At 36.5% G+C, this 15,869-nt stretch overlaps 1 protein-coding gene across 1 annotated transcript in view; it reads left to right on the top strand.

Annotated features, from left to right (window-relative positions):
* Positions 1 to 15,869, top strand: part of CCDC171 (coiled-coil domain containing 171) — a 265,960-nt gene that overhangs the window by 54,485 nt on the left and 195,606 nt on the right. The window contains exons 8-11 of the mRNA XM_081103031.1: positions 665 to 757; positions 2,042 to 2,202; positions 4,848 to 4,986; positions 11,547 to 11,649. Of these exons, the coding sequence (XP_080959157.1) occupies positions 665 to 757; positions 2,042 to 2,202; positions 4,848 to 4,986; positions 11,547 to 11,649 (496 nt within the window). The remainder of the gene's footprint in view (positions 1 to 664; positions 758 to 2,041; positions 2,203 to 4,847; positions 4,987 to 11,546; positions 11,650 to 15,869) is intronic.

The raw sequence follows: 15,869 nt of genomic DNA, 5'->3' as shown, positions 1-15,869 counted from the left end.
AAAATTCCAGAAAATGTAAATTGACCTGTAGTGACAAAGAACAGATCAGCAGCTATTTCAGGATAGGCATGCATTGGCAGCACTGGATGGAGGAATTACCAAGGGCCACAAGGAATCTTCAAGGGATAATAGGAATAGTTCTTGTCTTGATTATGACGGTGATTTCTTGGGTGTCTCTGTGTGTCAAAACATCAAAGTATACACATTCAATATATGTAGTTTATTATATGTAAATTATACCTTAATAAAAAGGAAAAAGCAAGCAAGCTCTAGAACAGTCTTCCTGAGCATGATTTTTACATGATTTTAAAAAAAGATTTTTATTGATTTCAGAGAGGAAGGTAGAGGGAGAGAGAGATAGAAACTTCAATGATGAGAGAGAAAGATTGATTGGCTGTCTTCTGCACGCCTCACATTGGGGATGGAGCCTGCAACCTGGGCATGTGCCCTGACTGGAAATCGAACTGGTTCATAGGTTGATGCTCAACCACTGAGCCATGCCAGCTGGGCTACACGAATTTTTAACATGACTTTTACACTCCTGCAAAGTAAAGAAGAGAGGCCATGGTAATTCAAAGTGTTAATTACAATTCTAGACTGTAGTCAACCATATCCATTTTAAATATTGATGTTTATTTAAAACAAACTTTTAATTTGTTTTCAGGCGACTACATTAAGAGTGAGGAAATTAGAAGAAAATATTGAAGCAGAAAGAGCAGCACATTTGGAATCAAAATTTAACTCTGAAATTATTCAGGTAAAATGTGAAGAAATTTTTTGTATGGATTTTACTAAGCTGGGAAAAACAGCATTATACTCAGAGAACCAAGATGTGCATTTAGAATGGGTAGCATATTGTTAAGACACTCATCCTATTTACTATAAGGGTATAGTCTTTCCTGTATTAGAAGAGGAGTTTGCACAGTTCAGTGCACAGGCCAGATTTCACTGCCTGTTCTTGTGAATTTTTATCTCGTCTACTTTTATGCTACAGTGGTGAAATGGAGCCATTGCAACAGACATCTCATGGCCTGCAGAGTCCAAAATATTTATCAAGCTGGCCAGAAAGATTTGCTGATCAGAGTGTTCTTTTTATCCACAATAATGGGATGAATTTATTTTGGAAAACATTAAAAATATGCGACTTTATTGAGTGTTTATCCTGTACATATTGCCTATCAGTGTATTAAAAGCTGCAGGTATAAAAAGCGAAGGAGCTTCTTTTGGCACTTACATTCCATCACCAGAAATACTATATAGTTATATAGATAGATGAAGAGATAAAAATATGAAATACTAAAATACTATGGGAACATAATAAAGAGAAGGATTGAATCTGAGAGGGGAATTAAAATGAAGGCGTCCAGGAATAAAAAGATGTGTTAACTTTCTTAGGCTTATAAAGATGTAATGATGTTTCTCAAACAGGGGAAGAATAATTGCATTTAGTTAAAAAAACACACACTACATTTATTATATTTTAGAAAAGGAGTGTCAGTGGACTAGGAGGTCAAAATTAGGCACTTGGATGGGGCAGGTTATATCATATCCAACCTTTACTTTTCCTTAGCACAGTTAACTATTCTTCCACTCTTCCTCACTTTCATTAAACATGTTGAGAAAGCCCTGGCCAGTGTGGCTCAGTTGGTTGGGCGTTCTCCAATGCACCAGAAGGTTGCCTGTTGGATTCCTGGTCAGGGAAAATGCTGGGGTTGTGGGCTCGATCCCTGGTAGGGGGCAAGGAGGAGGCAACCAATCAATGTTCTGCTTTCACATGGATTTTTTTTTTTTTTTTGTCTCTCCTTCTCCCTTCGTCTCTCTAAAAATCAATTTAAAAAAATCTTTAAACAACAGCAACAAACAAACTTGTTGAGAAAGGGAGTAAACTGTCTTTTCTCTATTTCCCTTTTTAAACCAAAGCAGAAAGAAAGAAGTGTTTGATGGTTGATAATCTGCTGTTGATAAAGTATTCTACTCAATTTGAGATTGATGCCACTAGCATTTCCTTGCTCGCTTTAATTACTTTTCTCTCATCTGGTAGTTGCGGATTCGAGACCTTGAAGGAGCTTTGCAGGTAGAAAAGGCCAGCCAAGCAGAAGCTGTTGCTGATTTGGAAATGATCAAGAATGAGTTCAGAGAAGTTGAAAGTGCATATGAGCGAGAAAAGCATAATGCACAAGAGAGCTTTGCAAAACTAAGTTTGTAAGTGTCTTACGTAAAATTCTCTAAGTTTATGAAACCTATATAAGTGTGAATGTTAGCTATAGCTCCCATTAATGTCAGTGGTAGATTGGGGGTGAAGGACTTCATAAACTATAACTCTGCTTCCCTGTACTGGTAAATATGGAAATGCTCTTGGATTTTTAAGTATCATAGCTGTTCCAAGTAGTCTCAGGAATGCAGTTCTTGCACTAGAAAGTAAATGTATTAATGCATTTTATATGATCTCTGTTGAGATAATACAGTATCTTTAAAGACCTTGATTTCTAGGCTACCTAAAATGGTCTGTGTGGAGATGGATAATGTTTGAGATTTTCTCAAACTGCAGAAATAATAGTAGGAGTAATCTATACTAGTGTCTAGTATGCATGCTTACTTCCAGCCCGGTATTGCATGATTTCCCTTAATTTATATAACACCTTAAGACAGCGGTTCTCAACCTGTGGGTCGCGACCCCTTTGGGGGCCGAACGACCCTTTCACAGGGGTCGCCTAAGACCATTGGAAAACACATATATAAACAGTGGTTCTCAACCTTCCTAATGCCACAACCCTTTAATACAGTTCCTCATGTTGTGGTGACCCCCAACTATAAAATTATTTTCGTTGCTACTTCATAACTGTAATTTTGCTACTGTTATGAATTGCAATGTAAATATCTGATATGGAGAATGTATTTTCATTGTTACAAAGTGAACATGATTAAAGCATAGTGATTAATCACAAAAACAATATGTAATTATATAGGTGTTTTCTGATGGTCTTAGGCGACCCCTGTGAAAGGGCTGTTCGACCCCCAAAGGGGTCGAGACCCACAGGGTGGTGAACCACAGTTTGAGAACCGCTGCCTTAAGAGGTAGCTACTCTTCTTACCTCCGTTTTACAGAGGTGGAAATTGAGGCTTAAGAGGGTAAGGACATACAGGTAATAAGTGGCAGATCATGATCTTTCTGACTCCTACTAATTTTAACCTTTTTTAATCCAACAGCCTTTTATCTGGAATGTTCTGTGGGATGCTTTAAGAAATTTATACTTTTTAAATATGTTCCCCCCAAAAGTCATTAGTAAACATTTTATTTTTTAAATTTATTTATTTTAATTAGTAAACATTTTAAATCATTTTCTCCTATTTTCCCACCATTGGTATGGACATGATAATAGGTTGGCAATTAGAGCTATGTATTTATTTTTAATGTTTGTTTCTATTTATGACAAATAGTTCATGGTTTTCCATTTACAAAAGTAATATAAAAGTAATATAAATATTCCTTTTACAATACTTAATTTAACTTAAAGTATTATTTCAGTAGTAGTAATTGTTATGAGTATGGCAAAAATAATAAAGCTGGCACTTGAAAGACAGAGTTTGAAAAATTTTAAAACTCTTTCACTGTGATTACCTTTATTAGTAATGCTTGTAATATTTTCGACCAGTCATTAAAAAATATCTTTATTGTTGAAAGTATTACTTGTCTCCCTTTTCCCCCCTTTGACTTCTCCTAGCCCACCCCCACCAACCACCCCAGGCCTTCAGAGACATAGAAGCATGGAACAGACTGTCCAATCTCAGAGAACTTGTATGCACATGTGCATAACCCCTGGACTCAGCCAGTAATTTTTTAAAAAATATTTTAATTGATTTCAGAGAGGAAGGGAGAGGGAGAGCGAGATAGAAACACCAATGATAAGAGAAAATCATGGATCAGCTGCCTCCTACACACCCCTAACTGGGAATCGAATCGTGGCCTCCTGGTTCATAGGTCAGCCATTGAACCACACTGGCTGTTGTTACATTCTTAGCTGAGCTCTTTAAAAAAAATAATAGAATGGGAATCTGGTAGGAAAGAAGGTATCTTTCCTACTTCTACCTTCTTTTTTTTTCTTTCTTGCCTAAATCCTCCATCTTTTAAGTCCCAACTCTTCCCTATTGGAATTCCAAGAGGCAGGGGCTCTCATTACTCTTCAGCACGCTCCTGCCCTGCTCACTTCCCGTGGGTGGGCTGTTGGCAGAAGCATGGGAACCAACTTCTTCGGGTTGTACATGAAATTCCTGGCAGCAAGCGGATGGGCTCATTTCAATGGACTCACTTTGGATTTTATTTTAAAAAACCCCCAAATAACAGTTGCATTAATTTTATATTTTCTAAGTAACAATAATTTTTAATTGAAAATTTTAATAAAAAATTTATTGTTGACAATATTACAGATGTACCCCACCTCCCCAATATTGCCCTCCTCCACCCAGACCCTACTCCACCCCAGACTTTCCGACACTATTGTCTGTATATATGGGTTAGGTATATATGCATATATTGGTATATTCTTTGGTTAATCTCTTCCCATCCTCTTTACTCTCCTCCCCTCTGAGATCTGTCATTTTGTTCCATACATCCATGCCTGTGGACCAAATCAACACTAAACATATCTTGCTTGTACAGTTGGGCATATACAAATATCTGCTAACACAAGATATTTAAGAATGTGCAACCCTTTTTATTTGCAAAAATAGGAGGTGACCTAGTAAAGCCTTTTGTCTTGAAAGTACACCTGTCTCTTGTCTGAAAGGTGTATAATAGGACTTGATAAAAGCATATTTGAAAAACTTGCTCCAACACTTTAACTTTTCAGATTAGAAAAAGAGTATTTTTCCAAAAACAAGAAACTAAATGAAGAGATTGAGGAGCAGAAGAAAGTAATTACAGACCTTTCAAAGAGACTTCAGTATAATGAAAAAAGTTGCAGTGAATTACAGGAAGAACTTGTAATGGTAAGGATAAAAACCCTATGGCAATTATTTTATTGGGTCATATTTGATGTTTAACAGGCTTTTTCTCACAGCATGCGATGAGATAATAGTATGAAAGTAATTTTAGTGACATTGATATAAAATTTCAAAACTAGATATGCTGATTACAACTAAGATGTACATAATAAAACCTCTCCTTTTTGGAATTATTGGGAAAACTAATTGAATTTGTGAAAATTGAATCATAGAATGTTTTAAAATTTATTCTGTGGTTTTTACTTATCTTTTAATTTATTTTTAGGTGCATAAAACAATGTTACCTAGGTGAATGGGAGGGGGGGCATGTATCAGGATTTATAATTAACAGATCTAATGAGTTAAAAGACTCCCTTTTGTAATGATTTTGTACCTGATAACTTTGTTTCCATTCCGCAATAAACTAGCTTTCACACCATCACCAAGTTTGTCTTTTTAAAATATTGATCTGTTCTTGTCACCCTTTATTAAAAAAATCATCAATGCCTCCGTGTTGCTTTCAGAATAAAGTCCAGCTTCTTGTCTAAGGCCCTTTTCTTTGGGCTCCATGTGAACTTTTCCAGCTTCTTCTTCCACCATTGCCTTACTCCAGCCACAGTAGAGTCCTTGGCTTCCTAAACGCATAGGCATGATCATATCTTCTTGCTTTTATTCAAGTTGTCTTTTTCTTTGACCCACATTGATTAAAATGCTCCCTCTCTTTTTTTTTTATTTACAAGTTCCTGTATATCCTTTAACACTCCGCTCTGATAACCTTGCAACCTGTGCAGCTATCCATCATTCTCTTTCCCTACTTTATTATCCACCTTAACTGAGAATCCTGCCCCTTCCCCACTTTGTATTTCTTTAGTACTTTGTTTAGCATCTTTAAAATAGTACTCACCAAAATCTGATGTGTCCTAAAAATTGCGAATGCATTGAGTTTAACGTAAATCATCCCATATGCCAAGATTACACTATGGTACTTGCCTCAAGAAACATATGCTAGGTGGATTTAAACTGGAATCTAACCAAGACCTCCTGGTTCATAGGTCAGCCACTGAGCCACACTGGCTGGGCTGATGCAACATACTCCTACTCTGCAGTTTGCTGGGAACCCTAACAGGGAGGGCACAAGGTGTACAGTAATGCCCTATTTCCTCTTTGGCTACTTCAATTTCAACCAAATCTCATAACTCTTAGTGATATCAGTTATTGAGGGAAATAAGTATTTTTTCTCCTTGTTAAAAAACTTTGGGTTATAGCAAGAAGTGGTGGCCAAATCAATGCTGCCCAGGTTAAGAGGTAAAGATGGTATAAAATTGAAACGCTGTAATTTTCAAATGATCCAGCTTTATATACATTCTCCACTCAACTCAAGATAGTCAATGTGTTCTGATCCAGGGGTTGATATTGTTTCCTCTGTGGTTGAATTTGTTGTTTAAGTATTTGGGATGTGGGGTTTTAGAAAGTTTAGAGCTCTCTGGGTAGCATATTCTGGTGCCTGTTAGGTGCTACCCTAAATTTCATGGGCTGTTCCATCTCTTAACTCCTGATTCAGGAAGCTGAGTCAGTGGTGGATAAAAACATGTCAGAGTTATTGAGCTGAGTCTTGGATTTGGTCTGCTTGCTTATTAGACACTGTACTAAATGGTTTAGAAAGTGAGCAACAGTGAAAACTGGGAATGTAACAGCAAAGAATACAGTCGCCAATATAAGTTGCATGCATCCTCCCTCCCAATTCTAGCCTTCCAGCACTCCGCTGACTAGATACAAAATAAAAGAAGACCTCTGAGGTATGGGCGCTTTGTGGTTGAAAAAATTTACTTGGTGCCAACAGGTTTTTATTTTTTAACATTTATAAGTTGGTAAATGATCTGAAATAAGGTAAATTGTAGCGTACTAGCAACCTCTGTCTACTTGTGTGGGCCCTTGGCAATCATCCTATAAAACACGATTGTTTTATCATAGTGATGAAGATTGTGGGTTATTTCCTCAAAGCTTGATGCATTACTAAAAGCAGTTGAAAATCTGTGAATAGTTCTTTGCAAAGGAGCTAAAGGGATGTTCAAAAAACTTATTCAGCTTGCAGCCTAAATGATTAGCAGTTTATATGGTTCAACATAACTATAGTTTTCTCTTCATTTTTCATTTCACTTAACCCTCTAACTTCATGTCTTACTTTCTTCCATCTTTGTTTTCTTTTCCTCCTCTTTTTTTCCCTTCACTATTTCTAGCTCTCTCTTTTAACTTGTTCTGTTTTATGCGTATTGGAACTGTTGCTTTCTACCTCTCTACCTGACTATAGTATGAAATTTTAAAATTATTTAATGAAAATTTATTTAATGGAAATAGTATTACACTAAATAGTAAGTACAATTTTTAAAATAAAGAATCTATAATTTTTCCTAAAATATTTTTGTTGTACGTATTCTTTTTTTTTTAATTTAATTTTTTTTATTTTTTATTTATTTATTTTTTGTTGTACGTATTCTTATATTGCCTTTTTTCCCCCCTTTCGATAGATTAGTGGCTTTTGGGAGCAGGTTTTTTAAATTTGTTCTATGAAGAGATATCTGTCAAATTAAAACGTTTAAACCACAGAAAACAGATTTTTTCTATTTCTGCATCCTCAAAGTCTAGCTGTTATTTTTGCTTTGAATTCATAATTGTTTTTGACCGAAGAGAAAATGACTTAGGAAGCTTTTACCTTTTGTTTTGGAAATGAAACTTTGTTTTAATGACATTTCATGACCCTGTGTACCCTAGTGTGTCTTTCCCATAGTCATATTTCTTTTGAACATAATAGTTTCAGTATTTTATAGAATATAGATGGGAAGCAGCAATTACCTACAGGTAATTTTTCTCTCCCTTTGAGGTAACAGCTTGTTTTCTAGTTTAGGTTATGTTCATGGTCATTATTCAAGTCTTAGTTTTTATTTTCTCTGTTGCATTGCAAGAGAAGATTAAAGCCTCTTTCCTCTATAGGTTTGCTAGTAAGATAAAAGTATTAATAACATGCAAAGACTTAAGGAAGTTTTGAGACTTAAAAATAACAATTGTAAAAAAATGTAATAACAGTTGTATAATATAGTATATTATAGCTTTTTAGAGCTGGAAGAGGCCATAGAGTTCATCTTGGTCAGGACACACAAGGTACTAATAAACCAGTTGGAAAATGATAGCTCCTCACTGTCAAGAGATATAATACAAATATAGAACATAATTTTGGAAAAGTCAAAAATTTAAAACCCAGTTGATTTTAATAATTCTTTTATTTTAATGAAATTAATAATTAAAGTTGTGATTAGTCAATGAATAGTATATTATTATCTTTAATGTCACAGAATTAATAGAATTTCAACATTGGACACCTAAGGATTTAACAAAATTAGTTTTGTATTCTGTGTTATATAATATTGAATTTGACTTTAAAAGGTTTTGATTAAAATTGAACTATTAATTTTAAAACCTATGAGTTTAATAATGATTTAATCAAGCACTAAATAAAACAATTTCTAGTTGAGGCTGCTCAGTGATCATGCTTATTAAGGTCCAGAGGCTCAGCAGGTCGGTTGGGTTTTTTAGTCATTACTGTGAGTTTTTTATCTGCTTCTCTTGAAGCTGGGGAGCTATCATTTTCAAATTGGTATTATTAGAACTTGCTTTGTGCTTTCTACAATGAAATTTTTTTAAGTCCATCATTCCTTGAGATTTGTTTTTCTGCCACTCAGTAATATTTAGTTACAGCTCTAGGAGAGATCATATATTGGAAAGGGAATTCTAGTTCTCATGAGGTTTTGCTCAAAGAATATTTATTCTCTGAAGAACTTGTGATTGAAAATGGTCAAGTATATATATATTTTCCCTATACTTTGGGGGCTTGGCTTATTATATAATGATAATGATTGCTAGCATTAGATAGAATTTGGGAAAGTGCTTTGATTGCCATACTTTGTGGTAAAGTTAATGCTTCTTGATAATATTTTGCTTCAAATAATCTATTAGGTTTGCTTTAGAAGGACATGCTTCTGGTTTTATAGGAGGCATTTGAAACTATTGGGCTAAAAATATTCTATTCTGAATTTTACTAAAAATGTGTTGATTCCTATTTTCACCCAGAATAATAGTATTTATACATGAGCATTGTTTTTGATTTTATAAATATCACTTTTTGTCTCTCAATGTTTCTTAAAAATTTAACATTAAGTAATATTCATTAAATATGTGTATTTATATTTAAATGCTTATTACATGTCTGGCTTTCTAAATTTATAATGTTAGTATAAAGCTTTTTGAAATTTATTTTTACATAAATTATTAAGTATCTGAAAATTCAAATCTCATTTTTGACCTGTGAAAAAGTAAAATGCTACTCTGTGTGTGTGTGTGTGTGTGTGTGTGTGTGTGAGAGAGAGAGAGAGAGAGAGAGAGAGAGAGAGAGGGAAAGAAAGAGAGAGAAGAAGGGGTATGTCAAGGCCCTTTATTCAAATTGGAAGGTACCATCTACTGAAAAATAAATTAATTGTAAAGGTACATAAGGGAGGGTGATATTTCATTATATGAGATATTAGCTATCATAAATAGTATCAAAGGAAAAGCTGCAGATAGTGACGATTGTGAAAGCTAACTCGATCAAATTCAGTTCAGCTGAGCAAGCTCTCCTTCAGTCCTTACAAATGCGCTGGGTATGCAGTGGTAGGTACTAGGTGGAAGATCGTATGAGAAGGCGAGAGCTGTGGAGCAAATGGGTGTGATGTTGATTACAGGTTCCAGAGCTCCCCTGGTTTTACTCAGAATTCCTTTGTAATGGCTTAAAATGTATTCAAGTTAAAAGGTCAGAAACTTACTAGAGTTAAAAAATGTTCAGATTGCCCTGACCAGTTTGGTTCAGTGGATAGAGCATCAGCCTGCGGACTCAAGCGTCCCAGGTTTGATTCCGGTCAAGGGCATGTACCTTGGTTGTGTGCACATACCCAGTAGGGGATGTGCAGGAGGCAGCTGATTGATGTTTCTCTCTCATCGATGTTTCTAACTCTCTATCCCTCTCCCTTCCTCTCTGTGAAAAATCAATAAAATATATATGTATATATAAAAGTGTTCAGAACTGTTTCAAAAGTTCAGACATCTATATGAGAGAGAAAAACATTGATTGGCTGCGTTTGCATGTGCTCCAAATGGGGATTAAACCTGCAACCTACGCATGGGCCATGACTAGAAATCAAACCCTCAACTCTTTGTTGTACGGGACAATGCTCCAACCAACGAAGCCACCTGGTCAGGGCGCTAAACTTATTCTTTATGTCACATGGTAAAATATGTTAATCAAAAATTAGAAACTTAGTATTTATCTTTGGCTGGCACTTTGTTTTTAACCCAAGGGTTTTGTTTATTTAGGTGATATGTTCTGCTTCCATTCTAGAATTTCTTGCTCATCAAAAAGCTATTAAGAGCCTAGCCAGGTGGCTTGGTTGGTTGGAGAGTCATCCTGTACACCAAAAAAAAAAAAAAAAAAAAAAGCTCTTTTCTCTCTCCTCATCAGATACTCTCAAGGCAGGCTTCAGGTGATATCTGTAGATGATTCCAAACCTATTCCTGCTCTTTCCTACTGAGCTTTGCACCATTATGTCCAGATGCTTCCCATATTTTTCTACCTTACTTGTTCTTTGTTAGTTCAAAAATATTTATTTAGGACCATTTATTTAGGCATTGTGCTTTTGCTGGGTGTGTGTTAAAGGTACCTCCATTGTAATATAATCAAAATAGAATTCATGACTGGTACTTCCTGCCAAAAACAAGCAAGCAAGCAAGCAAACAAATAAAAATAAGCAAACGAAAACAGCCAAAATTAGACTTTTTCACCTTCACTGTCCTTACTCATCTATTGAAATTGGCCCAGTTCTCTAAACCTAAAAACTTGGGATCACTCTTGGCCTCTCCTTTCATCTGAACAGTTTCCCAGCCTAATCCAATCCAATCCAATCCAATCCAATCCAATCCAATCCAATCCAATCCAATCCAGCCCAGCCCAGCCCAGCCCAGCCCAGCCCAGCCCAATTAACATCGTCTAATCCAATGTTACCAAGGTCTGGCCATTCTACTGCCTAAGCTTCCACCACCTCTTAAGTAGACTGTTACAGTTCCTTCCAATTGGTCTTACTGCATTCATTCTTGACCACTGTCTGGCAGTTTATCACATGACTGCCAGCGTGATCTTTTAAAGTGTTCTTTAATTTCTGTTTCTCAGTTTTCTTATCTGTAAAATTGGTATAATAAAGGCCCTTCCCTCATAGGGTTGTTGTAAGAGTAAAAATAATTACTATGTATAAAATACTTACAATAGTGCCAGGCACTAAAGCCTCAGTAAATTGTTAAGTGAGACCTTATCCAATATTACATTAAGCCAAGTAAAAGGCATGATTAAGACAGAAAGAGGTTTATTAATAATGGACTTGAATGGGGTTATTAGCTTGTTTATCCTTAATTGTGCTATGTATGTTCACACACAAAATCTGCAGCTCTTATGCATGACCTTATTATGTGTAATTTTTTTTCTTAATTAAAAGGCTAAGAAGCACCAGGCCTTCCTAGTAGAGACATGTGAAAATAATGTGAAAGAATTGGAATCGATCGTGGACAGCTTTACTGTGTCGGGCCAGTGTACATCAGGTTAGTTGAAGGTATAAAATGACAGATGCATCTGTCAGTGTTCCAAAGTCACTGCGTTTTGGGAATTCTGCAGATGCCTCTTATGGTCCCTCATCTCAACATGTTTTGATTTGATGACATGATAAGAACAGTCCTCACAGCAGTCAGTTGGCCTGGCTGGCTGAGAAAGGGTGACGGAATGTGGACCTGCTGTTGTCCTCCCAGAACTTGATTTACAAGTATCGGGGTCTGTGTGATTGGACAGACAAGGGCTCACTGCTGTGTTCTGAAACCAACTGAGAGAAAAGTCCTTACAGTATACCTGCAAGGGAAGCAGATGTTTCGATCAAACGGAGCCAAATTCTGAAGCAACCTTCAGCAACTTAAAGGTCATGCATTCAAAAGGTTTTGTAGGACACAGGCTGTAACACTGCGTATTCTACATGTTGCTTTCTAAGCTAGTTTTCGCCTTCATTTCCTGTTGCCATATATATTCCCTCTAGATAAAAATGCTTAGGTAAGATATTTTGATTTTAGTATTAATGCACTTAATATGATAAAAAAACTATAAAAATTGTATATTAGGTAGTTATATTTTGGAAACTAGCAAAAGCAGTAGTTGGCTAATGAATGTTGTTCATTTCTTCTTCCTTATTTTGTGTGCTTATGCCATTATATGTGCTGGAGTAGCTTTGGCTTAAATACTTTTACTTTTCTCCTTTAGCTGTCTTTTGCCATAATGTCAGCCTTGAATTATTTAGTTGTTTTCTGACTCTATTATATTCTTTAAAAAGCACATAAAATTAAATTCCTTATACTTTAAAATTGAGCTCCAAAGCTCTGTTGTTTTTTTAAAATATGTTTTGTTGATTTCAGAGAGAGGAAGGAAGAGGGGGAGAGAGAGAGAAACATCCATGATGAGAGAGAATCATCAATTGGCTGCCCCCTGCAAGCCCCACACTAGGGATTGAGCTGCAACCCAGGCATGTGCCCCAATCGGAAATTGAACTGAGACCTCTTGGTTCATGGGTTGACGCTCAACTACCAAGCCACAGTGGTGGGGCCAGAACTCTGTTTTTTAAAGGAACCAAACAGATATTTGGCAAATGAGTTATATTTTTAAAAATATGGTTTTTAAAATTTTATTGATTTCTTTTTTAGAGAGAGAAGGGAGAGGGAGAGAGAGAGAGAGAGGTAAAAACATCTATGGGCTGCCTCCTACATGCCCCCCACTGGTGACTGGGCCTGCAACCTGGGCGTGTGCTGTGACCAGGAATTGAACTGGCGACCTCTTGGTGCATGAATTGATGCTAAGCCACTGAGCCACATAAGCTGGGCAGCGAATGGGTTCTTTAGGAAACTCTCAAGTTCAGGCAGTTTTATTGTTCTAGAAAGAGCAGAAGAATATGACCAAGGCCCATTTACCTGATAGATTGTACATTTCTACTGGTAAACTATTAGAAATGTAGTGTGCTTTGCTGTTATCTATTTTTGGGGTCTGCTTTAATCCTTCATATTTTTTAGTAATGCTTTTATGAAATTAATGTGTAACTTTCTTTGTTTTTATTAATTTTTTTCCGAAACAGCATTAGTGTTTCATGGGTTGTTACTGTGGAAAAAATCAAGGTATATACAAGTGACATAAAAATATGGATATCAAATTTTCAAATATATTTGATAAAACTTTGAAGGATAAAATTTACTTTTACATTGGTACTGTTTTATTACTGAGACCTATTGTTGTTTAATGGTGTAAGGTTCTTTAACAATTTGCTGCAAAATTAATTTAGTTATATTGGGAAGGGTTTCCCAGAGCGGCCCTCTGTTTTGCAGTTATGGCAATAGTGCTTTACTCCCTTTTATTACCTCTTCATACCTTTCAATTTAATCTATACCATGCCCCCCCGCAATTCCAGGAAAAGCAATCCATGGTAGAAATCATTTCTTTCTTTCTTTCTGTTTGTTGACTTGCTCTTTAAAATGGAATGAATGAAAATTATTTTCCTGAATGAATTTTAGCCCAGAGTTGCCAGGTGTTCTCTTCCCTGTCTCCTTCAGGTTTGGTGTGATCCTCTATATTAAGAAATCTTTCTGAAGCAAGAGTAACCATCACCTTATCTTCATGTAGCAGACAAGGCAAAGTTTCAGTTAGTCCAAGACATTAAGGACTTTACTTAAGTAGAGGATTTACCTTGAGCTCCTCACCAGTGATCAGAGTGATAGTTTCCTAAATGCCTTCAGCACCTCTTCCCCTTCTTACTAACTGGTCTCTGCTTCCACCTTGCTTCCTCTGTAGTCTGTTTTCTCTATAGCCACCAGAAGGATAATTGGAAATCCTAGGTTAGAGCATGTCATTCCTGCGCTTTAAACCTTGCTGGGCGCTGCACTTCATTAAGAGTAGAAGCTGAAGTGCTAGAAATGGTGTGCCAGACCCTACAAGGTCTGCTTCTATCCCTTATCATCCCTTTGACCTGTTATTCTTTGACTCCCTCCCTCTGTTGGGACAACACTGGCCTCCTATGTCTTGAACACCTCATGGTGCTGTTGCCTTGATGTTCTGGCCATTTCTTCTACCTGGAAATTCTTCACCTAGATATGTCTTCATAGCTCTCTTTATGATCTTCCTTAAATCTATGCTCAAATCTCACCTTCTCCAGAAAGCTTACCCACTAACCATTCCCATGCCACTGGCCTCACTACCTCTGCCCCTTTTCTGCTCTGATTTATTCTCACCATAGCACTGTGGTCTAATATATTATTTGGCACATTTATTATTATATAGGTATTGTTAGGCTTCTTCAGAGAAATAGTCAAATAGGATAAATATATCTGTATAAATATATATATATATACACACATACACACACACGTATGTATGGATAGAAATATATGTATCTTACATATCTTATATATCTTATATAATATATGTTATATTTACCTGTATACATATAGATAAACATATGAAGAGATTTATTATAGGAATAGCTCAGTTATGGAGGCTCAGAAATCCCATGGTCTGTACTCGGCAAGCTGAAGAGCCAATCAAGCTGGTGGTATAATCCCGGGTAAGTCCTGGAGTAGGAACGCCCAAAAACCAGGAGTTCTGATGTCCACAGGTAAAAGAAGATGGAAGTCTCATCTCAAGAAGAAAGAGAATTTGCTCTTCTTCCATGTTTTTGTTCTCTTGTTGGGGAGGGTGAGTAGGGGAGCAATGGGTTAGATAATGTCTGCCCATATTGGTGAGGGCAAATCTTCTTTATTCAGTCAACTTATTCAAATGCTAACCTCTTTCAAAATACCCTCACAGACAAACCTAGACAAATCAGCTATATTGCATCCTTAGCCCAGTCAAGTTGACACATAAAACTAACCATCATAGGTTAATTTTTATAGATGAGGGCGAGGATATTTATCTCTTTTATTTACTAATATGTTTTTGTTTAATTAAATCTTTATTGTTCAGATTATTACATTTGTTCCTCTTTTTTCCCCCATAACTCCCCTCCTCCCAGTTCCCGCCCCACCCTCCGCCCTCACTCCTCACCCACTGTCCTCATCCATAGGTGCACGATTTTTGTCCAGTCTCTTCCCGCATCTCCCACACCCCTTTCCCCCCACCCAAGAATAGTCAGTCCATTCCCTTTCTATGTCCCTGATTCTATTATAATCACCAGTTCATTCTGTTCATCAGATTATTTATTCACTTGATTCTTAGATTCACTTGTTGATAGATGCATATTTGTTGTTCATAATTTGTATCTTTACCTTTTTCTTCTTCCTCTTCTTTTTTTTTTTAAATATATTTTATTGAGTTTTTGCAGAGAGGAAAGGAGAGAGATAGAGAGTTAGAAACATCGATGAGAGAGAAACATCGACCAGTTGCCTCCTGCACACTCCCTACTGGGGATGTGCCCGCAACCCAGGTACATGCCCTTGACCGGAATCGAACCCGGGACCTTTCAGTCCGCAGGCCGACGCTCTATCCACTGAGCCAAACCGGTTTCGGCTTCTTCCTCTTCTTAAAGGATACCTTTCAGCATTTCATATAATACTGGTTTGGTGGTGATGAACTCCTTTAGCTTTTCCTTATCTGTGAAGCTCTTTATCTGACCTTCAGTTCTGAATGATAGCTTTGCTGGATAAAGTAATCTTGGTTGTAGGTTCTTGGTATTCATCACTTTGAATATTTCTTGCTACTCCCTTCTGGCCTGCAAAGTTTCTGTTGAGAAATCCGCTGACAG

Source organism: Myotis nattereri (genome assembly GCF_964212035.1).
Source record: "Myotis nattereri genome assembly, chromosome: 12".
NCBI lineage: Eukaryota > Metazoa > Chordata > Mammalia > Chiroptera > Vespertilionidae > Myotis > Myotis nattereri.
Note: the sequence above shows the minus strand (reverse complement) of the source record. Positions and strands in the feature narration are given on the sequence as shown.